The sequence below is a fragment of the Panthera uncia genome (genome assembly GCF_023721935.1).
Source record: "Panthera uncia isolate 11264 chromosome A3 unlocalized genomic scaffold, Puncia_PCG_1.0 HiC_scaffold_11, whole genome shotgun sequence".
Classification (NCBI taxonomy): Eukaryota; Metazoa; Chordata; class Mammalia; order Carnivora; family Felidae; genus Panthera; species Panthera uncia.
Window position 1 is genome coordinate 25,078,420 of NW_026057578.1, and position 22,554 is coordinate 25,100,973.

Consider the following 22,554-nt stretch of genomic DNA (forward strand, 5'->3'; position numbering starts at 1 on the left):
ATATATATATATATATATATATATATATATATATATATATATATATAATGTCTGACAAAATTAACAACCACCACCAAATCACTGTTTGTTGGGTATACAACTGTTATTTTTTTCTTTTTTACCACTGTCTGAACTTTTCTATATATTTCAACTATTTTGTCATAAGGCAGAGTGGTGGGCAGAGTGGAGGAAATGTTCCTAAAGAGGCAAAGCAGTGGATGTGTGAGCTGTGGGGCTGGGTACCATGATCACTAGGCAGCCACCAATTTTCCCTCTGTCACCCTGTCCTTTCATCCTGGAAGGCTGGCTGCAGAAGGCTGTTGCAGGGAGCTTTGTGGACTTTCCTATTGGCCTTCATTTGCTCAAGAGTCCTACTCCCTTCTTGGTCCCCAAAGAGAGTCACTTCTTTGCCAAGCCTTGTAATTCCTGAGCTCCTCTGCTCTCTGGCCCTAAGAGACTGCCAGAGGACAGAATTCCACATCTCTTTAAGAAGGAGGCTGAGACTCAAGAAGGGTATGAGAAGGGCGTTTGGAAAGAGCAAATCTGGTCAGGAGGTTTGGTACTGGACTTGGATCTCCCATTTCTTGGCTCTTTGTCAACCAGGTTGATGCTTTAAGTACGTGTGGGTGTTTGGGATGAGCTGTGGGGCCCAGCATTGGGAAGCCATGAGAGGTCCTGGCAGTGTGCAGGTGATAAGGGTCACATAAAAGGCAGGTAGCCATTTGACTGGATCCAAGAGTTCCCTTCTCCAGGGTTGCTTTGACCAGTTCTTCCCCATGTGTGGACTACAGACAAGTAGCTTCAACATCATCTTGGAGCTTATTAGAAAACCAGGTTTTCATGCCTTCTGCAGTATTGCTGTATCACAATGTGTGGGAGTGGAGCCCAGGCAGCTGTTTTGTTAACAAACTCCCAAAGTGATTTTGATGCCTTCTCCTTATTGAAGGTGTAATCAGTTTTTGGGCTTGGAAATGAGAAGTGTGTGTGAGCGGGTGGAAAGTCAAAGGTGAGCAGGTGAAACAAGTTTTACTTACATTCTTCGAGTTTGCTGCTAGACATGAAGTACCTGGCCACTGGTAGACACCTGCCTCCTGGGGTCCTAGTTGGATGTTTCTTAGATGGAGAATCTTTTGGGGCACTTCTGAACAGTGGTCCGGGTGGCAGATCGAGAGGGGCTTTTTTGGTGACCTCAAGGGCTAATTGAGGGAGATTTCTCAGCAGCAAAGATGGATTCTGCAGGTCAAGTTCTCTTGCCTGGACAGTCAGCGTGAAGACCAAGGCCCAGAGGGTCAGCATCTTGGTGACTGATATCTGCAAAAGCAAATTCTTTTAGAGACCACGCTCCCAATGGATCATAGGGGTGCCAGTATGTTTGTATTAGACATGCACCCACAAGGGCCCTCGCTCTTGTGGAAAGGTTCCACTCACATTGTTGACATTCTAGTCTGTATATTGTATTCATCAGACAGTGTTCCATCATATGGCAAAGTCTTGTTTTCTTCTACTTCTTTTTCACCTCTGCATGAAGATATCTGCAGGCTGGTGGCAGTCTTTGAGTACAGGCCAAGCCCTGCCAATAGCCTTACCTCTATGGTCCACATCCTCCTGCCAGGTTTCCTTTTCTCAAATACCCTTGGAGCCATCTCAGTTACCAACTGGGGAATTCAAGAATTTTGAATGATCCAGCTACAAAGGTTATTGCTCTAATGGTGGTCAAGGTCTCTCCCAGCTTTTGGTCAACTAATATAAAGCACTGTCCTTGTTGGTATGAGCTTTCCATGTGCCAGTCCCTTTGTGGAGAGTAAGCGGACATTAGCTGCTGTAAGCTCTCTACACAACCCTGAGAAGGAGGGTCTATCTTTATTTTATAGATGGTGAAACTTGTGGTACAGAGCAGTCAATATGCTTGCCTGTGCCTACTGGCCAGCTTCCAGCTGCTAGTTTTGCCCAATCAGAACGAAATCACCCAATGAATCAGACCCGAGCTTGGCACCCTCCACCCATTTGGTCATTGGGCTGTCCTGGCATTTCAGCTCAGTGTGCAGAGGCCAGAACCATCTTTATGTCAGTATGACCATCTCAGGCCCTCTCTTGTCTTTTTAAAGCCTGTTCCCATGTTCTGGGAGAGCATTAGCGTGGTCTAGTGGTGGCATTGGACCATCCTCATTGTGTTGGTGGCTGGCACACAGGAGGCTCCTCTGTGTGTGGATCAATGATCAAGTTAACCCATTTCCCACTTTCTGTAGCCTCTTCTATTGTAGGGCACTGGGTGGTCCTAACGACCATGGGGCATGTGGCTTCTTTTTCTTGGCCAGGGTTGAGCAGCCATAACTGTTGTGAATGTATAAACTTATAAGTCCTGACTTTACCTCTCTTTGTTGGGATGTATCCATACATATCTACGTATAGAGTACTGGTCCGTGTGCTAATTTTTTCATCCACAACATCTTTTATAATTTTCGCAGCAAATCTAGACACTCGATAATATTATTACCCCATTTCCAGCTGAGGGGCCTTAGCTTCAGCAAGAAGGCAGAGAGCTGGGTCCACCCAGGCAGAAAACCCGTGTTTGACTCTGAGCTCAGTTGTGTGACCCAGTGGTGATTGTTTCCCTTCTCTGGCTGTCACATTCCTCCCTTACAATGATTCTCTCAAGTCTTTCTCTCTCTAATGTTTAAGGTAATACAGAGGTTTGTGTCTTGGGGTATGTTCTGTCAGTAAAGCCAGTAGACTCTGGAGTTCCTCTCTGCATTTCTTACCTAATCAAGTTTTATAAAATAAGGCTTATCAACCTCTGCTCTTGCCATGCATAGGTATTGTCCAAATCAAGTTGCCTGCCATTTATCAAGACTGAGGAGAATTGGGCACCTGGGTGGCTTAGTCGGTTAAGCGTCTTAACTCTTGATTTCGGCTCAGGTCATGATCTCACAGTTTGTGAGATTGAGCCCTGTATTGGGGTCTGTGCTGACAGCATGGAGCCTACCTACTTGGGATTCTCTCTCTCCCTCTTTCTCTGCCCCTCCCCTGCTTGCACTCTCTCCCCTCCTCTCTCAAAATAAAGAAATAAACTTAAAAAAAGAAAAAAAAATAACTGAGAAGAACTGCTATTGATGAAATGTTGGGAAAGACATAATGGGAAGCCAGTGACATCTTTCATATGGGACAAGTTAGACTTTAGGAGAAAACTCATCACATTTTCATTACTTTTCTCATTTTACCCTTACCTGTGAGAAATTGGAATTTAGTGTAAAGGTGACTTTAAGTGTTCTGTGAGGGAAAAAATAATAAAATTCTCTGCCGTGACTGAATTTGTGGCAGCATTATTAGATGTTGTCTTGAATGGAATCATTAAAAAATCTCAGGAAAGATCCCCCATTTTAAAAAATTAATTAATTAATTTTTAAATTTATATCCAAGTTAGCATATCATGAAGCAATGATTTCAGGAGTAGATTCCTTAATGCCCCTTACCCATTTAGCCCATCCCCCCTCCCACAACCCCTCCAGTAACCCTGTTTGTTCTCCATATTTATGAGTCTCTTCTGGTTTGTCCCCCTCCCTGTTTTTATATTATTTTTGCTTCCCTTCCCTTCTGTTCATCTGTTTTGTATCTTAAAGTCCTCATATGAGTGAACTCCTATGATATTTGTCTTTCTCTGACTGACTAATTTTGCTTAGCACAATACCCTCTAGTTCCATCCACATACTTGGAAATGGCAAGATTTCATTCTTTTTGATTGCTGAGTAATACTCCATTATGTGTATGTATGTATGTATGTATGTATGTATGTGTATGTGTGTGTGTGTGTGTATGTGTATGTGTATGTGTGTGTGTGTGTGCACACACACATACACATACATACATGCATGTCATCTTTATCCATTCATCTGTTGATGGACATTTAAGATCCTCCATTTTTTAAAAAAGATTTTATTTTTAAGTAATCTCTATACCCAATGTGGGACTTAAACTCACAACTCCAAGAACTGAGCCAGCCAGGTACCCCAAGAGATCCCCATTTTTAAAAGAAGTTACATACCAGGAAATTGTTAACGCCTACCACTCTAGGTACAGTGCTGTGCATTTCAGTAGGGAGGGACATTGCTAAAGAGATTCTAAATGCAAAACCCTAAGTAGTTCTCCTTTCTTAAACTGTCCTATGCTTGTTTCTGCCTCAGAGTTTTGAATTTCTCTTTCATGAAGTTTTAAAACTGTTTATTTATTTTGAGAGAGAGAGTGAGAGCAGGAAGGACAGAGAGAGAGAGAGAGAGAGAGAGAGAAAATTCTAAGCAGGTTCCTCACTGTCAATGCAGAGCTGGACGTGGGGCTTCATCCCACGAACCGTGAGATCATGACCTGAGCTGAAATCAAGAGTTGGACACGTAACCAACTGAGCCACCCAGGCACCCCTCTTTCATGAATTTTGATGTAGCAAGTTCTTACCTTGTCCAACACTGATGGGTCGATGTTGATGGGAGAACGTTTTTGGAAGCTGCCTCCCCTCTTGCTCTTGCTTGTGAACTGTCAGAGGAAAGCTACATCTCATTTTATAGACCAGTGTCTCTCGCAGAAGTTGTCAGACATGCAGGGACGTGATCCAAGTGTGCTGATAAGGGTGGCATGATATAGGCTGACTTCCAAGATCAACACCTGCTAATGGTTGTGACATTTGTCAGCGTCTTTCTGAGAGATGTTCAAGGTGCTTGGAACTTTTTTGGAGATGCAGCCAGGCCAAGTATCTGTCCCTTCCTTATTTTAAACCTTCACAAGCCTGTTATCTTTGAGTCAGGTGGGTACTGGGTGAATGGCAAGAGTAGAGGGGTGTTTAAGGCTGGCAGGTGCCAACCCAGTGAGAGTCCTTTATGGTGCCAGTGCCATGCCCTGGCCATGGTTGGCACTCAGCATTGACCAGTGCTAGGGTGGGGATCTGAGGGAGAGGGGATGGGATCCCTCCGGAAAGGGTGTTTATGGACAGACTTCTGGTCAAGTGACATTTTATATGAAATGTGTGCAGTTAGAAGCATCCAAACTTGCAAAGATTTCAGGGAGAAGTGATGGAAGTAGGAAGGTTGGAATATACACAGTGTCTGCAGTGGGTAAGAGCATGAAGGCATGTCTGGGGGATTTTAGGCATGGGAGTTATAAAATTTGCTCAGTCCCCTTTCCTTTCCCTAATCGCACTTGGAATGAAACTTGAATAGTGGTGCTCATTTGTATTCAAGAATTCTAGGCTCTTTCTCATCTGTCATCTCATTTAATGGCTCCTAAAACTTTAGAGACTGTTCTCTGGGCCTCTGGCCTCTATTTCAGAGAAAGCCTAGTCATCTGTTAGGTTCCTACCACTTGAAATTTTGTGATTTTGTACATCCTATATGATCAGCCTGTGGTGTTACTACAGCTTTACAGTGCAAGAGTATGGGAGAGGGAGATAATTTTGACTAAGGGGTTGGTTAGTCAAAATCATCTCCTACCTCTCTCTACCCGAAGCTTAGTCCAGAATTATTCCGGATCCCTGCCCTGAAGCAAGCTCAGCATGTTTGCTGTAGGGCCCTCTTCAACCCCATGGGAGTTCCCATACTGTGAATCTCAGCTATAGTTTCATTTGCCAAATGTTCCATTTGGGGCTTTGCTGAAATGTCAGGTGCAAAGAACAAATGACAGTTGACCTTTTCTCAAAAGGCAGAACATAGAGTTTTATATATGATAAGTAGAAGACAAAACCCAGCTGCCTTGGGTCTTATTTTTCTTGGGCATCTGAGGGAAATGGAGTCATCTTTTAGGCAAAAATTGTGACATCGGTTGGTGGATGTGGCCCTTGATTTTACTTCCTCCAGTGGTTCTCTGGACCCAATGAATGACTCCAACTCCACGGGTTGGGAAAGGGCACATCCCGGATGCAGCCCCTGATGGCCCTTGGGGCCTCCCCATTCTTTGTCTTTCTCTCCTTCAACCTTTGGAGGTGGGGCAGTCATTGGATTCTGCTAATCCACAATCTATGGGAAGCTCTTTCACTCACGGTGGCTTATCACACTGGGCAAATGGCCTGCTTGTTCCCAAGCCCTAAGTGATTTGACCTGCTGACTCTTGAAAGAGAGGACCCTTTCAAGGCTGGCCAAGGCTTGGCTGAGATCACAATTGCAGATGATAAGGCAGGTACTAATTCTTAATGGCCTCTGTGTGAGGATGTCTCCATAGATGTGGCTGAGCTGTGCATGTCCTGCTGACGAGTATCAGGATTTTGACCTTTCACAGGTGTTTCTTTAGTGATATACACACACCTGTGCACACATTTATATGCTTGTCTATATTTTTCTGATCCCTGGAACTCAGTGGTCTTGCCTCAGTTTCCTCCTCTGGTATAATCAATCTCAGATCTTGGTCAATAACAGGAATTCACAGGGACCTCCTGCAGGGAACTTGTATCCCTGCATACTCTTAAATTGCTTGTAAAATTTGGGTCAGTTTTCATTTCTTAGGATACATGTCTCTTATGAGATTTTCAGTGGGCTTTGTGAGTTATCAAAGGCAAAGAATCATTGTTTTAGGAGGCGACAAGGTTTTTGTGTACAGGCTTTGGGTGTGAGTCTTGGTTCATCTACCTACTGGTGTTTGGTCTTGGGCATTATCCAACTTTTCTGTGTCTTAGTTTCCTCATCCATAAAGTAGGGATAGTATTATACCTATATAGGATTGTCATGAGGGTTAAGCGAGATGAAATATGTTACAAGATTAGCATCAAATTTAGCATATGTGAGTATTCCATAATTTACTATCATCACCATCATCATGACTTTTTTACTGTTGCATCGGCCATTTTCAGTTTTTTTCACCCACCTCTCTCTCAGGTTTTATATAATTTCCCTAGATTTCCCCTAGATTTTGGCAACTATTCATACCTTGTTTGCAATAAGAAAATATGTATTTTTTTATTGTTTCTTTACAAAAAAAAAAAAAAAGGATCCTTTATAGTGCTTTTACCAAAATAAGGGCAGATATAGAGATGTTTTAATGTTACTCTGAGTTTTCATTTTTTGGTAGAAGGATAGAGTTTTCTTGATACATTCTACTGCAACTGTATTTGTGAATATACCTTGTCACAAATGCATAAGAGGTTTCAAAAGACGAAGTATTTACCTCCAGGACACGTTTGCTAATGTCTGTGTGTCGACTCTGTTCTTTGTTTTACCCAGTTGCTCCACAGGTGGCACTGTCCAGTGTCAGGCCTGTGGTCTCCACTTTGTAGGCCAGAGTTGAGTGTATCTATGCTGAGAGGAGCTTTTCACTATCCCCAGGGGGGCAAGTAGCTGACAGACACCTTGTCTTTGCTGCTCTCCCTCTGAGCACCTGTCCTGACTTTGCCATCACTGGCTATACATTGCTGCTAGTAGGCATCCTATTCTGGAAGTGCAATAATTTGACTCCACATATAGCTGCAGGTGTCACTATGGTGACATTTGCCCATGGATTCAGCCAGCTTGGGTTTTACATTGGGGGGCATTAGGTTGGCCTGAGAAAGAGAGAAGGGTCATGTCATGGAAATCACACTGAACCTTGAGTCATAGGCTGTGACCACAACCACCAAACCCCTAACTAGTGCGCACTCAGAAAATACTTTCTGCCCTTACGACGACCTGTTACCACCATCATCAACAGCAGCATCACCACCATCACCCATGTCTCCATTTAGAGATGAAGAAACTGTGGCTCAGAAGTTAAGTGACTTTTCCACAGAAGTGACAGGTTGGAATTCAAGCCCAGGATGTGCCTGAAGCCAAAGCCTTGACTTAGGACATGTCATTTATCTTCTTGTTCCCTTAGCCCATGAGATTCTTGAGGGCTGGGGCATGTCTTACTTACCTTGTACATTTTTGTCTCCACTCAGTGGGTAGTAAATGTTGGACAAATTAATGAATGAACAAATGAATGGGCCAACTTCTCAGTTTCTCTGTTTGTCAAATAGGCTTACATGTCCTTGCCTTCGGTTATGTAATGGTTATAGGAATCAGATTAGAAAGTGGCTCTGAGTGTTTAAAGTGACAGCCATACATGAGGCCAGAGTTCCTTCCGTCTTCAGCCCTCCTTTCTCCTATCTCTACTCCTTTTCAGACTGGCGTTGGGCAGATATGGGCTCCCTCAGGTGGTCAATTTGGATGGGCTCAGGATGAATCCTCTGACTTCTCCTGCTAAAACAGTCGCTGGATTTCCTCCCGAGGCTCTATGGATCTGTAGCTTTGAAGCTCTGGTTCAGTCTCTTTTTTTCTTAAAAATATGTGACGTAATTCAGATCACATAGCTCTCTTGCTTAATACTCATCAATAATTCACTGTTGCACACTGTAACACCTTTATTTTTGGCCCTGGTTTGGCTCCTGTCCGCCTCTGTCTGGTTTGACTCCTGTCTGCCTCTCTAACACTTCTTGCTAATCCCTTTAGCTACACTGGCTTTCTTTCAGTTTCTTGGGTGTACCTAGCTTGTTCCCATCTCAGGACCTTTGTACATTCTGGTCCCATGGCCTAGATCCCTTTCCTCCACATTTTGCTTAACTTACTCATCCTGCAGGTCTCAGCTCATATATCTTCTCCAAGAAGCCTTCCCTGACACCTCATTGAAATCAGACTGCCCCGGCATTATGCTCTCTCCTAGTACCCCCCTGTAGGTTTCCTCTTAGCCATAACTGGAATTTGCAGTTATGTGTCTCTTTGTTGGCTGAATTGTTGAATGTCATCTCTCTCACAAGTGTCATGAGGCATAAACCATTCTTGCTTTGTTTTGCTCACATGGCAGAGTAGATGCTTGATACCCTATTTATTGAATGAATGTGAACATTTTTTCCCCTAATGATAAAAGTCAACCATGTTCATCATAAAACGTTTGGAAAAGATATTAAGAAGAAAATGAAAATCATTTGCAATCCTACCAACTCAAGCCATCTGAAAATCACAACAAACATTTTAAATTACTTTATATATATTCACATCTGGGATCTAAATGTTCTTGTGAGCATATTCTTTTGACACCAGATGCTCTTTAAAAGCATGACTTTAGGGCCTTCTGGCATCCAACTTCAGCTCAGGTCATGATCTCACGGTTTGTGAGTTCGAGCCCCACATTGGGCTCTCTGTTGTCAACACAGAGCCTTCTCTGGATCCTCTGTCTCCCTCTTTCTCTGCCCCTCCCCCAGTCATGGTCTCAATCTCTCTAAAAAATAAATAAACATAAAAAAAATAAAAGTGTGACTTTTAATGGCTATGCAATATTTCTTACTAAGAATTCATCATAAAAAATAAATCGTCTATTGTTGGACATGTAGCCTGTTCCCAAAATTTCATCACAAAACCAATGCTGTGGCAACAAGTCTTGCCCTTAAATCTTTCTCTGAATCTCTGAGGATTTCTTTAGAAAATCTCCAGAAGTGGGAATTTATCATATGCATTTCAAAGAATATGAATATTTTCAAGTTTCCTGATCCATGAGAGATCTGGCTTGCTCTTGCCAAACTCAAACATTTGGGTTTCTTGTGGGGGGACGGTGAGTGTCATTTAGTGAAATATCTGAATTATAAATGTACACTAGAATGAAGAGCAGTTTGACTCCATCTACTATCTCAAACTAGGTTTTGTTTGCTTAAGGCATCACCTAGAAGAGCTCTGCTCTAACATATAAGGATTATTTCTCCATGGAATATGTCTTTATGCAAATGGAAATCTGAAGTTCTTGGCCCTACCTTCTGTCTGGTTTCCAGCGGTGGTGTGTCCTCAGATGTGAGCAGGGTCTGGGTTAGTACTAATGGGTTCATTCATCTACCACACATCCTTCCTTTCCTTCTCTCCTCTCTCCTCCTTCCTTCCCTCCCTCCCTCCCTCCCTCCTTCCCTCCCTCCTTCCCTCCTTCCCTCCCTCCTTTGCTTCCTTTCCTTTCCTCCTCTCTCCTCCTTCCTTCCTTCCCTCCCTCCCTCCTTTCCTTCCTTCCTTCCTTCCTTCCTTCCTTCCTTCCTTCCTCCCTTCCATCCATCCATCCATCCACCCACCCATCCACCCATCCTTCCATGTATTCCTCAAATATTTGTTAAGCACCTACTGTGTACCAAGCTCAGGAATGCATCAACAAGCCATGGTCTCTCTCTCATAATTTGTAGTCGGAGAGACAGACACAGAACAAGCAAACAGACCATTCAATAAAATAATGACAAGTTGTGTTAAGTGTTTTGAAAGAAATGAAGGTTTGAGATGGGAGTGGTGGAGGGCCTCTCAGATGAGATGATTTCTAAGTTGATCTAAAGGATGAGAAGAAACTATCCCATGCAGGGTGGGGTGAAGATGGAGAGAGAATGGCTTGCGCAAGCCTGTGGTAGGGAGCAATCTGGTGGGGAGCAAGTCAAGGCCAGTGTGACTGACTAGGGAGGGGTGGGGGCGGTGGGAAGACAACTGGAGACCACCGGAGGCAGAGGCTGGGGGCTGTGGTGAAGACGATGGATGGGAGGCTGTTAGAGGGTTTTAACCAGGGAGTGACATGATTCGGGTTATCTTCTGAAGTCTCTTCTGGCTGCTACATGGGGTCTAGCCTGGAGGCACAGAGTGGAAGCAGAGAGAACAAGGGGAAGGCAGTTGGAATTATCCAGGTGAGAGATGGTGGATGCCTTATCCAGTGTGGTATTGCAGGTGGATTTGAGAGTGATTTACAAAGTAGGACAACAGGACTGGACTGGGTGTTGGATTATGTGTGGAGCAGGCGGAGCCCTCACCTGGGGGATAGTGCTGCCTCTTTGCAGGTGGGGAAGTGTGAGAGCCTTTTGTGTCCTTCCTTCTGGGCCCCTTTATTTCTTCTGATGAATTTCCTTGCATTCATTTTGTTAAGTAATCTCTACACCCAACATGGAGCTCGAACTCACAACCCGGAGATCTAGAGGGGAGCAGCGGAGAAGCAAGCTCAACCACTTCAGCCAGCTTGATGCCCCTCCCCCATTCTTTCGGTTACTATCCTAGCTGTCAAAACCCATCCATCCTGTGTTCAGTTCTCTTAGCGCTCTGCTCCTTGGTTTTTGTTTTTTGGTTTTTTTTGTTTGTTTTTTTTCTGCTCCTTGTTTTTTGATGGCTCATGCACTGGGGCCTCCCTCCTGGGTAACTCAGTGCCTTAACTCCACGGAGCAGAGTTTCCTTAGAGGTGCCTGCTGTTAGAAGGTAGAACTAGAGGGCCAGAACTTTAGCCCCCAGCCTCATTCTAATCAGAGCACCTCTCTTGTCATCTGTCTTATGTGTCAGGTAAACTTTTATTTGAGGAATAAAATAAGGAAACTTATTTTCTTAAAAAAGATCTTCAGGAGTGATGCTACTGGGGAAGACTTTAGTCCACCAGAGCAGGTGAATGAGCGAGGTAGGTTTTTTTTTTTAAGTTTATTTATTTATTTTGAGACAGAGAGAGAGAGAGAGAGCGCGCACTCGGAAGAGGCAGAGAAAGCGGGAGAGAGAGAGAATCTCAAGCAGGCTCCACTGTCAGCCCAGAGCCCCACGGCATGGCACTCAGTCTCACCAACCATGCGATCATGACCTGAGCCAAAATCAAAGTCGGATGCTTAACTGACCTAACCAGCCAGACGCCCCTTGGGGAGAGGTGTTTTGAGCTGTTTGCTCCCCAGCTGAGCTAAGAGGCTTGGGATGGAGGTGTGGGCAAGGAGAGGCCATCTGGGGTGGAGGGAGAAGGATGGTGGTCTTTGGAGCCAGCGCACTGACTTCCAGCACCAGAAATGGCGTGGGCAACCCTGCCTGGGCAAAGGCAGGTAATTGCACCCCCCCATCTGGTGCCACTCAATGTGATTGTAAGAATCTAATGGGATAATAGTTGCCTGTGCCTGCAAGACTGTAAAATGAGATGCACCTGTTAAAGTCATGGGAGAGGAATGAGGGGCTTCCATGGTAGGACAGGCTCTCTCATGCCTCTCCTGCCTGGATTGCTCCTTCTGCCTAGCTTTCTTCAAGGTCCTGAGATGTCTCCATTCCATCATTTTGTACCTACTATGTATGTGCCATGCACCAGGCAGTGTGCTCACACACAGGTGGGAAATTCTGGCCTTAGGATTCAACTGTCCTCTGGGAAAGTGTCTCCCAGCCTCCACCTTATCTTAAGTTATCCTATATACACCAAAGGCTGGGAGACTTTGCAAGGCCACAGTGCAGGGCGGTCCTGCCATCTTGCCCAAGGACTTGTCTGAGGGATGTTTTTGGGAGACTTATTTCCTTCAAGGCTGGGCTTGTGGTTCATATTTGTAAAACAGGTGGGGAGTTAGGTAAGGAACTCACAGCAAGGTTTGGTCTGGACTCCATCCTCCCACCACAGGACAGGGATCCTGCACCTGACCCACGAGGCCTGCTCAATGGTTTGGGATGTAGGCAGAGAACTGGCCTCCAGGAGGGCCTCCCCACCGGCCATCCAGTTGCCAGAGGCCAGCTGAGGTTACTGGGCTGGTGGTCACTTGTTCCCTCCCAAGACAGAGACCTGCCCGTGATGGGGATTTTATCACAATCCGAAGTTTCTCCTCATCTGCCTTTGTCTGGGGGCAGGCTTAACTCACCATGGGCTTTGGCAGGTGCCCAGGTGTGAGAAGAGGCCTCTTCCCGCTTTGTGACTCTTGGCAACCATGGAACTATTCACATTTCTGACTGCAAAGCCCTCTGGTACCCAGGCTTTCTCTGCTCACCACCCTGCCCTGCCTGGGCCACATGGGACTAGATGTTGATGGAGAGGGTTCTCCTCACTCTGTCCCTCGATGGCACTGCTCTTGGGCACATGTCAGCCACTCTCCTGCCTGTCGCACCTTTCAGGGCCAGGGGAGCTCTGTGGTATCATAATCAGCCACCTGGATCTGGCTCTACCCTTATGGGTCTGGCTTCTTCCCTTAACCCCTTGCCTCCACACTCAGGGCCTCCCAAATATCTCTGGGCTCCTGGAGTCCCCTCTTTCTTAGGGACATCAAAACTTTTGCTTCCTTCCTCTTCTTCCCTCTCGAGCAGGGAACCCTTGTATGTGAAAATTCCCTGTGTTCTTTCTATGTCCCATCGTCTCAGGGCGTGGGCTCTTGAAGCTCAGGCCCTCTCTGTTTTCTGAGGAGCCTCTCTTCCCTGAGATGCTGAATACAGAATTCAGAATCTCTCTCTGAGGGGCCAAGTGAACACAGGAACTATCAGGGAGAAAAACCTTCCATTAAGCATTTCGGGGGGGCCTTGCCATCTCCTAGAACCCCGTAGCAAACTCAGAACCAGACTCTTTCTCAAGCAAGAATCATCTTTATTGCAGCTGAGATTTTCCATTGTGACAGCAGCCACTCTTGTACTCTCAAGGGTCCAGAGCACTTGTGGCTGAGGAGAGGGACTGGCCCTCGGTAAGAACCGGCTATTCGTCTGGAACAGTCAGCAGCACATAACCCTGTGGATAGAAGCAGGGAAGGGTATCCTACCTGTCCTCACTGCCCGGCTCTCCCTGAGGTGGCTCAAGCTATCTTGGGAGGGGTTCTATGTATCCTAAGGACACAACTTTCCCTGTTGGCAAGAAGGCAGAGTCAGGGACAGACTGGACAAGGGGTTAGAGCAGAGGGGACGAACGGTCTTGGGAATGTTTGTGAAGGAAGGAACAGATCACTCTTTGGAGCTCTTCTGAAAACCTATGTATCAAGATGCCTCTAATGTTTCTGATGCATTGGGGTTCATCCTGCTGGGTCACCCTGAGGTGGGTCTCTCATCCAGCTAGAGCCCTCCACCTGCTCCCACCCACTATGCCCAACCCATGCTGCTGGAATCCATCTGCTCCTGCATCTGTTTTTCCACCAGAAGGGGAGCTCCTGAAGGTTTCAGGGACGGGGTGTGACTCATAGCTTTGTCTTGGCATCATCCAGCACATGGCCAGGCACAGAGCAGCCGGTGATATATATTAGTGGAGTGAATTAGTGATAGCGAATGAATGAGGGAGCGGTCAGGGCAGCTATGTAAGGATGTGCAGATTGTGCACTGTCCCACTCCAGGTGCTGTCGTTCATATAAGCTACTGTATGAGTGGTGCATCTTGGAGTTGTGTAATATGTAACTGGCACAACAGTGCAAGGCAGCCTAGAAGTGAATCGACAAGTTAACCCATGAGCCCACCTGCTGCCCTGACCCCCACCTTGTCTCCATAGGTCTGGTTATGTGAGAGCTGCTGGGCTGTGCTTGCACTTTGCCATTTTTGGCATTCAGAACTATAGAGGGGCCCCTGTTGTCCTGGCCCTCCTTGCCCAGAGTTGTGGCATCATTTCTGGAGCAGCTCCAGCCCCTGGATTACCTGAAGTAGGTCTTCCAGCCTCGACCTAGGGTCATCCTGGGCTCACCCTTCCTACCAGGGCCACCCTGGCTTGGGTGGGGTCTAGGGGAGGGGTCTGAGGGTGGAATGGGGGAGTAGCACAGGCCAGGGGCTGGGGTTTTAGGAGACAAACTGCTGCTGTCTCCTCCTACCCTCCTGCACAGTAACATCTGGTTCTTGAAAGCAGATTTCTAGTGTCTCCTGAATGTCAGGACCAGGAATTAGGCGTCCTGGGTCCAGAACTGGGCATAAGTTGAGGGTCCTGAAGCTCAAACTTTATGTCTGGGGTGGTGGGTCACGCTCTGTCAACGGTCAGAGTAGGGCTGGGTGAAATCAGTGATCCTAATAGTTTTCGTGTTTCTGAAGGGAACCTTGATTTCCAGCGCCTATCTTTATCTCCATTTGACAGATGGAGACAGCAGACTGAGAGAGGGGCAGTGGCTTGCCTGACACCACATGGCCAGCAGGTTCCATGTGGTTCTCTCTCTGCTTTGCCCCTAGAGCCCCTTCCTGCACTGCTATTTAAGAGTGGGAATCTTGTTAAGGTGGGAAACAAAGAAATGAAGGGCATCTCTAAGCTCTGCCCCTTCCCACCAACCCCATCTGCCTCTTCTCAGGTTCACCTTCCAGAGGGAAGGGGCGAGTGCCAAGGAGGCAGGGTGACCCCTGGGGCAGACTCAGAGCTGGCAACCTCCCTCGGCAGCACGTCCATGGTTCCTCTGCTGGTTTTCTCAGCCCTGTGGTCTGTGGCCCCATCTTACCTCCCTGGCATTTAGCCAGCCTCGTGCCGGCCCAGGTTCCCACCCTCTGGCAGTTCACAGAGAGCAGGTGCCAGAGGCAACAGCCCTTTTCTGGGGGTTAGGCCACCTGAGCTCTAGGGTGGTAGGTGGTCCTGGCTAAGGGTAAAGGCTTTGAAATCAGATAAACCCTGGTTGGAACCCTGGCTCTCCTGCGCTAGGCAAGTTTCTTTGCCTTTCTGAGCTTTAGCTCCCTCTCTTGTAAAATGGGAGAAATCATAGCATCGACTTCATGGAACTAATTGTGAAGACCACCTATGTGAGGCATTGAAGCTCTCAGGATGCCTAGGGCTTGGCTCCCTGAGGGATTCATGGAACCCCTTGGGGCCTCAGTTTCCTCATCTGTATATGGGGCATCACATCCAGGATGGCTATGAGACGGTGAGATAAGGGAGGTAGAAGGCTCGCCTCATTGAGTGCCTCCTCTGCCTGAGCCTCAGCTTCTGCCCCTGCAGGATGGGGACAAAGCACCTGTAGGGCTCCAAGACCCTTCTAGCTCTGACCTCCCCCGGCTGTCTCAGGAAGCTCTTTTTCTCAGCATTTACCTTGGAGGGCTCCACTTGGGCCTGGTCGAAGGAGATGCCCTTGACGTTGGGCAGCGGGAGGTCTTGTTCTCTGAGCAGCTCTGTGAGAGGTATGGGTAGGGGAGTTCAGTGCCCTGGCAAGCAGAGGTGTCTGTGGGTGCAGGGCAAGGGTGGGGAGGGCCCGGGCCAGCTGACCCCTGGCTGCTCCACTGTTCAGAACAGGGAAAGGACTTGGCCTATCCCCTTTCTCCTCTCCTTCCTCAGGGGACATCATCCTCTCTCAGGCAACCCCACTCTAGAAAACTGGGTCCCTAAACAGCTTTTCTACCCATTCATTAAAAATCTATCTTGAGAGAATTTCTTCTAGAATATATTCAGGAACTATGAACACATTCTTATGAAGATAGGCTTCTTAGCAGCATTTTAAGGAATGTGCGGTTTGTTGAAGGCATCTTAGGAACGTCTTAGTGAATTTCATTCTTGTTTAATTGAGGAACATTGCTGAAACAATGTTTGTCCTCCTAAAAATGCTAAAATGTTGGCAGAAACAGAAAATGTCTCAGAAAAAGGTTAGAAACAAGTCAGTAAAAACTGAAAAATCAACCTTAAAACATTAGGGATTTGGTTGTATGATAAGAAAATATCCATTAAATATATCAAAGAAAATATTCATAAATATACTCATTTATTAAATATATGAAAGGTAGTCCTTAGAGTAAGTTTTTGGTAAGTTGGTAAATGGTAAAGCTGGAGAATTTTGCAAATTGAGTTTCAAAGAACTAACCATTTGGCCTTTTGAGTTTCTGAGTTTCTGACTTGAGAGCCTGGCGTGGGCCCCTCCTGCCCCCTCCTTTGCACTGACCAGCCCTTATCTCATCCCAGCCCCCCATCATCACTCTGGGGCCCTTGCTGGCCCAATGTGTATTCCAGCCCAGTTAGGTGCGGAGCAGGATGGAGGAGGAGGGACAGGTGCCTCTGGTGTCCTTTCTGTTCCCTGATCTGCAGATGCCTTCTCATCAGCCTCCCAGCTCCCAGCCTCTGGACGCCTCCTCATTTCAATCCTGTCTGTGTTGGGACCAGATGATCCTGACTGCAGCACAGGCCTTTGTGAATCTCTCCTCTGCCAATTCTCTTATCCTCAGGCTGCTTCTTGCAGCCAGTTTTCCTGTATTTCCTGAGTGGGTTTGGCCCTGCTCCTTTTTGCCTTGTGGGGCAGGTTTGGACAGGACCCCAGTGTGAATGGCACCCCTGGCATTGTGCAACACACAAGGCCTGGATGTTCAGACTCTGCAAGACTATGTAGGCTTCTTGAACCAGACTTAGCTCCTGGGTCATCTTGATGCTCGCCATAGGTCTCTTTGGTCCAGGACGAAGGTACACTTATTGAATGAACTGCCGGTGGTAGGCACCGGCTAGGTGAGGTTGCATCCTTCCCCACCCGGACCCTTTTTCTGCCTGCCTTGCCGGGCCTTTCATCACCGCTGTTCCTCACCTTTAATAGGTCTCCCTTCTTGAGCACAGATTTACCCACTTTATGCCCAGAACTTTCCCTGGCTATCACAGGTCACAGAATGATGCGAAACCCTTCAGCCCAGCCAGGATTTGAGCTCCTCTAGCCTCGCCCTCTAGCCTCACTCTGGAGTCCTGACATAACTCCTCAAGTTGGAGCATAGAGAGAAGCCCATGGAAAGGAGATGAAATGCCAGAGTTCTGGGCTCAGCTCTGCCAGAGACTTGCTGTGTGACCTTGGGAAAGTCATTTTATTCTACTGAACCCAAATGCAAAAAAGGAGGCTGAGCCGGGTGATTTCTCAGAAGTGCGTAAGGTCCGAACTGGTTACCTTGCATGTACTAGCAGGGTCCACGCAAGGTACACTAGCTGGCAGAGAATGGGGGGGAGCACACCCGGGCCCTTTCCGGCACCCCCATTGGCCACACTCCAAATTTCAGTCTCTACCCTGCCTCCATCTGCCTTGCCCAAGCACAGTTCTTAGCCAACCCCAGGGGACAAGGCAGAAGCCAGCTGTCTGCGCAGAGTTCTAGACACAGGTGATGCAGCTCCAGGCCGCATGGTGTATGGGCATGAGAAGAAACCCAGTGGGGCTCACCGTTGTGATGGGGCAAAAATACCCTGTTCAGAAGCTCTAAGAGAAAGGCCTCCATACGTTTTTCCTACAACAGATGAAAAAGAAACAGGAAGGTCACTTCGGCTGGGCTGGCAGATTCTGACCACGGGAATGGGGCACCTCCAGTGTACAGGTGCCCACAAGAGATCAGGAGTAGTCCAGGGGACTCCATTTTTAAAGGGCACTGGGGCCAGATGACCAGATAGTGAAGGGCCTAGGGAAAGTTGAGGGGCCTGAAAAAGAGTTACCCTCATCCTAGGTCACTGGGACTGTCTTCATATCTCTGCAGGGTAGCCCAGGGGAAGAGGAGATAGGTTGAGCCAGAGGAAACCCACGGCCAGAGCTTCACAGGTACCAACTTTGGGTCCGTCCAAAGAGGAGCTCTCCAATGCTGAGACCTGTCTGGTGATGGGGCAGGAATTGTCTCACTGAGATAGCAAACCTCCTGTTACTAGGATGTTCATGCAGTTCAAGAGGTTGATCAGAGCTGCTCCAACCCATTTGGAGAGATTGGAAAAGGACTCCCTTTCTTTAAGACTCTTTCCCCATGTATTGGGACACTGTTATAAACATATTCATAATTATCTATGATGTGGGTGGCTTGTACACTGCACAACCTGTGCAACCATACACAGCAGCCCTGGTCTGGATAACTGCCCTCTGATGATGTCACAGAAGGGATCCCTGACCTGGGAGGATGATCTTCAGGACCTTTCAAGGCTGGGATTCTATGCAAGTAAGGCCAGAGCAAGGCCTAATATAGCAGGGCTAATCATTCTGAAGTGTTTCCCGATACATGTTCAGCCCTTTCATTTTGTTGTTTTTCCATCTTGCAGCCTTCCCCCATTAAGGACTGGCCCATGAGGTTCACAGTCTTGTGGAAGCGAAGGATGGTGGAACCAGTGCCCCAAGGCTAGGGAGGGCCCAGACACGTCACACTATAGCAGAAACCCCTCACTGCTACATGGGGACCCAGGTGGCACAGGTGGCTCAGGATGCTATGCTGGGAATCCCAGGGGAGTAGAAACCCAGAGAGGAGACACACAGCCATGTTGGGGGTGCAAACGGAATGTTCTCTCAAAGGAGGCTGTTTTCATCCTATAGAGGAGGAGGTGCCCTTAAAAATCTGGGCATCATCCTGGATACCTCTCTCAGTCCTTTCCCACATCTACTCCAGCAGGAAGTCCTATCGGGAATATGTCCTGCACCCAGCCACTGCCCTGGCTGCCACCTGCCTCATCAAGCCTCTGCATTGTTCTACCAGTCTGCTCGATGGCCTACCTGCCTCCACTCCAGGCCCCTCCAGACTGCTCCTTCTGTGTTCCATCAGCTTTTATCTCACTCTGGAAGAGCCAGCTTCCCACTAGTAGGCTCTACTCACTCTACAACCTCCCCTCAATCCCTCTGATCCAGCTACCCTGGCCCCCTCGTTGTTCCCTGAACCAGGGGCACAACCCTCTCTGCCTTGGGGCCTTGGGGCCTCTCTTTGCCATGTCCCCACAGCGCTCTCCCTCACCTCCTCCAGTCTTTTCTCAAACACTTACCTTCTCAGTGAGGCCTTCCCCAACCTTCCTTTTTAGTTTTACCTTCACCTGCACTCCTGATGCACATCCCCTCTTCCTACTTTTTCTTTTCCACAGTATGATCACTTGTGTACATAGTCTACAGTTTTACTCTGCTCATTGCTTCTTATCTGACCTCACCCTGCTAGAATGTACGTTCCATGAGGGCAGGGTCCTTTGCTTTGTTCACTGACATATCCCAAGTACCTAAGTCAAGTCTGGGCACATCATAGGTGCTCAGTAGGTATTTGTTAAGTGTTTGAAAGAATGAAGTGGACAAGTTTAAGTTCTGGGGGCTCCCCTGACCCCAGGGGGTGTGGGGACTCCAGGGCAAGATGAGATCAGTGATAGAAAGTGAGTGAGGCTTTCAACTTCCTACATCAGTGACTCAGGGCCTTTTTCTGGGCCTGCTGATGGGTCCTTCAGGACCATGGAGAGGCCAAAGTTTAGGAGAGACTCACCTGCTTTGCAAGGCCGGCAGGATAAGGGCCCAGGGTGACTGTGGTGCTACCAGAGAAAAGAGATCACCCTTTCAGATCACGGCAGCTGCTTGGGGGTGCAATGGTCAGTGAGCTCCAGTTACAACACCCCCTCCCTCTTTTCCTCCCTCCCTCTTATCCACTACTCCGTGTGCTGACAGCAGGCATGGAAATGCACCCCTTGACCACCCCCCCACCCCCTCCTACTTCTCTGCCAGTCATTCTTATTTCTTCTGAACATGCAAAACCAAAAAAACATTACCTGCTTGGAGTGAACTGGAGTTTTAATTCCTGATTTCTCGAGGAAAACACAGCCTTTGAAAGGAGATTCTATGGGAGTTGAAATTAGGTCAGAAGAGGAGAGGAAATTATGTTCCAGCCAGAGGGATACCCTTCACCCCGACTCCCGTGAATGCTTGTCCAGGGCTGGCCCCTCTCACTGGTCCTTTCCCTGCTGCCCCAGATGCTGGTCATGTGTGTTCAGACCATGTGTGTGGGTGGTGCTGTGGGAGAGGGCACTCATGGTGTCAGGTCTTCCTGGAGGCCAGGGGAGGCTGGGGCTGGGCACAACGCAGGGAGGCTCAGCCCAGGGAAGGGAAAGCCTTTTGCAATGAGTCATTTGGCCATTGAGTCACTGTTGCTGGAAGCCAGAGGACTCCTTGGTTTTGAGGGGGTTGTCTATTGGCCTTCGTAAGTCACACAGTCACCTTATAGACCGGAAATAGTTCTTCTCACTACCAGTCAGAGATGACAAATTTCTTGACCACAGAGTCATGCCAACTAAGATTCTAGGGTCCTGTGTGTGTACTGGATGCTGCTGGGCTTGCCTATTGGGGGGGGTCCCCCACCCCCCATATGTCTGAGGTACCTTCCCAATTTTAAGGTCTGTGGAATGGGAAATAGGAATCCCAAGGGGGCTCAGAAGAGAGAAGTTGAAACTTTGGGGGAAGCTGTGTTTCCCCAGAAATAGAGTAGACAACACAGATATGTTTAGCCTCTTATGAACTGTTTTTCTGATCTTTCTCCTGGTTTTGCAGACAAGGGCTTTTGAGGCAGCCATGTCCAGGGAAGGCAGAAGACTTAACAACTACCTACAAGGCACTGAGCAGAAGGTATTGGAGGCAAAACCCTTTAGTTGTTGAGGAGGTCTTTGGGGAGCACTGGGAGCCACACAGGGGAGCAAGTGTTAATTGTAATGTTTTGACAACAGGTGCATGCATCTATTTGGGTGTGGACCGATCGAATATTAGCAGGCAACACAATGGTGAGTTTTGCAGCTGCCTCAGTCACCCAGTCCCGGAGGGGCCCCCAAGTGGACCCAGGCCCCCTGAGGAACAAATAATTTCAAGGCTTACTCACCCAGGAAAGTGAGACAGAGGAGGTGTTGCTGGTCCCCAGCAGGACCAGCGAGCCCGGCTGGGTGACGGTGGCTGTGTGGACATCAATGTGGACGGTGGGAGGGTCGGGGGTACTGATGGTCAGTCTCACAGTTCCTCTGGACTGCTTGGAAGTCTGAATGAGGTTAAAGCAGAAAAGGTGCAGGCAGGTACAGAGAATGGAGTTCCTTAGTTCCCGGCTTGGAAGAATGGGAACAAGATCATCTTAGGAGCCAGGGTGTCTGAAGTTTCATTCTAGCTCTGCAGCAACTTGCTGCATGATCTTGACCTTGGGAAGTTTACTTAACCTCCTTGAGCTCCTTTAAGGTGAGATTACATCCTCTGCTTCCTGGGCGTGCATGGCAGGTAAGAACATAAATGTTGGAGCAAGAATCCCAGCTCCACCGCTTGTAAGCTGTGTGGCCTGAGACAAGTCTCTTAATCTCTCTGTTTTCCTGGTTGGTAAATGAGAATAATCGTTCCTACTCCACAAGGTTGTTGTGGGGATTAGATGAATTCATTCATGTGGAGTACTTAGAATAGAGCCCAGCACCTAGTAATGCTGTTGTTTTCTATTACTGTTTGTTCATCCGATGCCATGTTCTAAGAGCCTTTGGAGAAAGGACACTGAGCATGGATTTTGGAGTCCAGGACTGGCTTCAAATCCTGCTTCTGCCACTGACTGAGTGATATGAGCTTGAGCAACTGGATTCACCTTTCTGTGCCTCAGTTTGCTCACATAGGAAAATGGGCTGAAGTGCGGGGAATCTGAGGATTATGTTGACGCAGGTGGAGGAGCCTGGCACATAGTCACTGCTCGCTGTTGTCTCCGTGTGCACATCTGGCTGCCTTAGCAGGGGCAGGGGCCCGTTCAGTAGTGAGTCATAACGCCAGCCTCCTGGCCATGGGCACCTGGGCGGGGCGATGAGCTAAGTGCCTTACTTGAACCAACCCCCCCAACCCTCACAGCACCAGTGGAATAGGTGCAGTGGTTTTTGGAGTCCACAGTAGGAAACTCTGGCCAAATGGAACATGCTTACGTGGCCCAATCCTGCCCCCATCCCAGACTCTTTCCTGAGATCCTGGCCCTGGTGCGGGAGGGGAAGCTGGTGACACACCCACCTTGGGCTCCCGCTCCAGCTCTCTCAGTGACAACAGTTCAATGAGGTCGGCAGCCTGGAAAAAGGGCAAACCGCGTGTTGGCCTTTAGAATCCCGTAGCTCTGTTCTGAGCAGTTTCAGGGGTGTCATTGGGGTTCAGTGAGGTGTAATTGCTTCCAGCTGAATGCACTGCGTAGTCGACGTTGACATCGGAGGAGACTTCCACCTGGTTTCTCACCATGATTTATCCGGAAAGGTTAACTTTATTGT

The 22,554-nt window shown here is 47.8% G+C and overlaps 1 protein-coding gene across 2 annotated transcripts in view; it reads left to right on the forward strand.

The window, feature by feature from the left end:
* The window catches only part of CDK5RAP1 (CDK5 regulatory subunit associated protein 1), an 82,287-nt gene extending 60,795 nt beyond the window's left edge, over positions 1 to 21,492 (forward strand). The window contains exons 14-15 of one of the 2 annotated variants that reach the window (XM_049649981.1): positions 20,846 to 20,920; positions 21,019 to 21,492. In XM_049649981.1, the coding sequence (XP_049505938.1) occupies positions 20,846 to 20,920; positions 21,019 to 21,150 (207 nt within the window). In that variant the 3' untranslated portion in view covers positions 21,151 to 21,492. The remainder of the gene's footprint in view (positions 1 to 20,845; positions 20,921 to 21,018) is intronic. The other variant, XM_049649983.1, reaches the window with a different exon arrangement.
* The last annotated feature ends 1,062 nt before the right edge of the window (positions 21,493 to 22,554 follow it).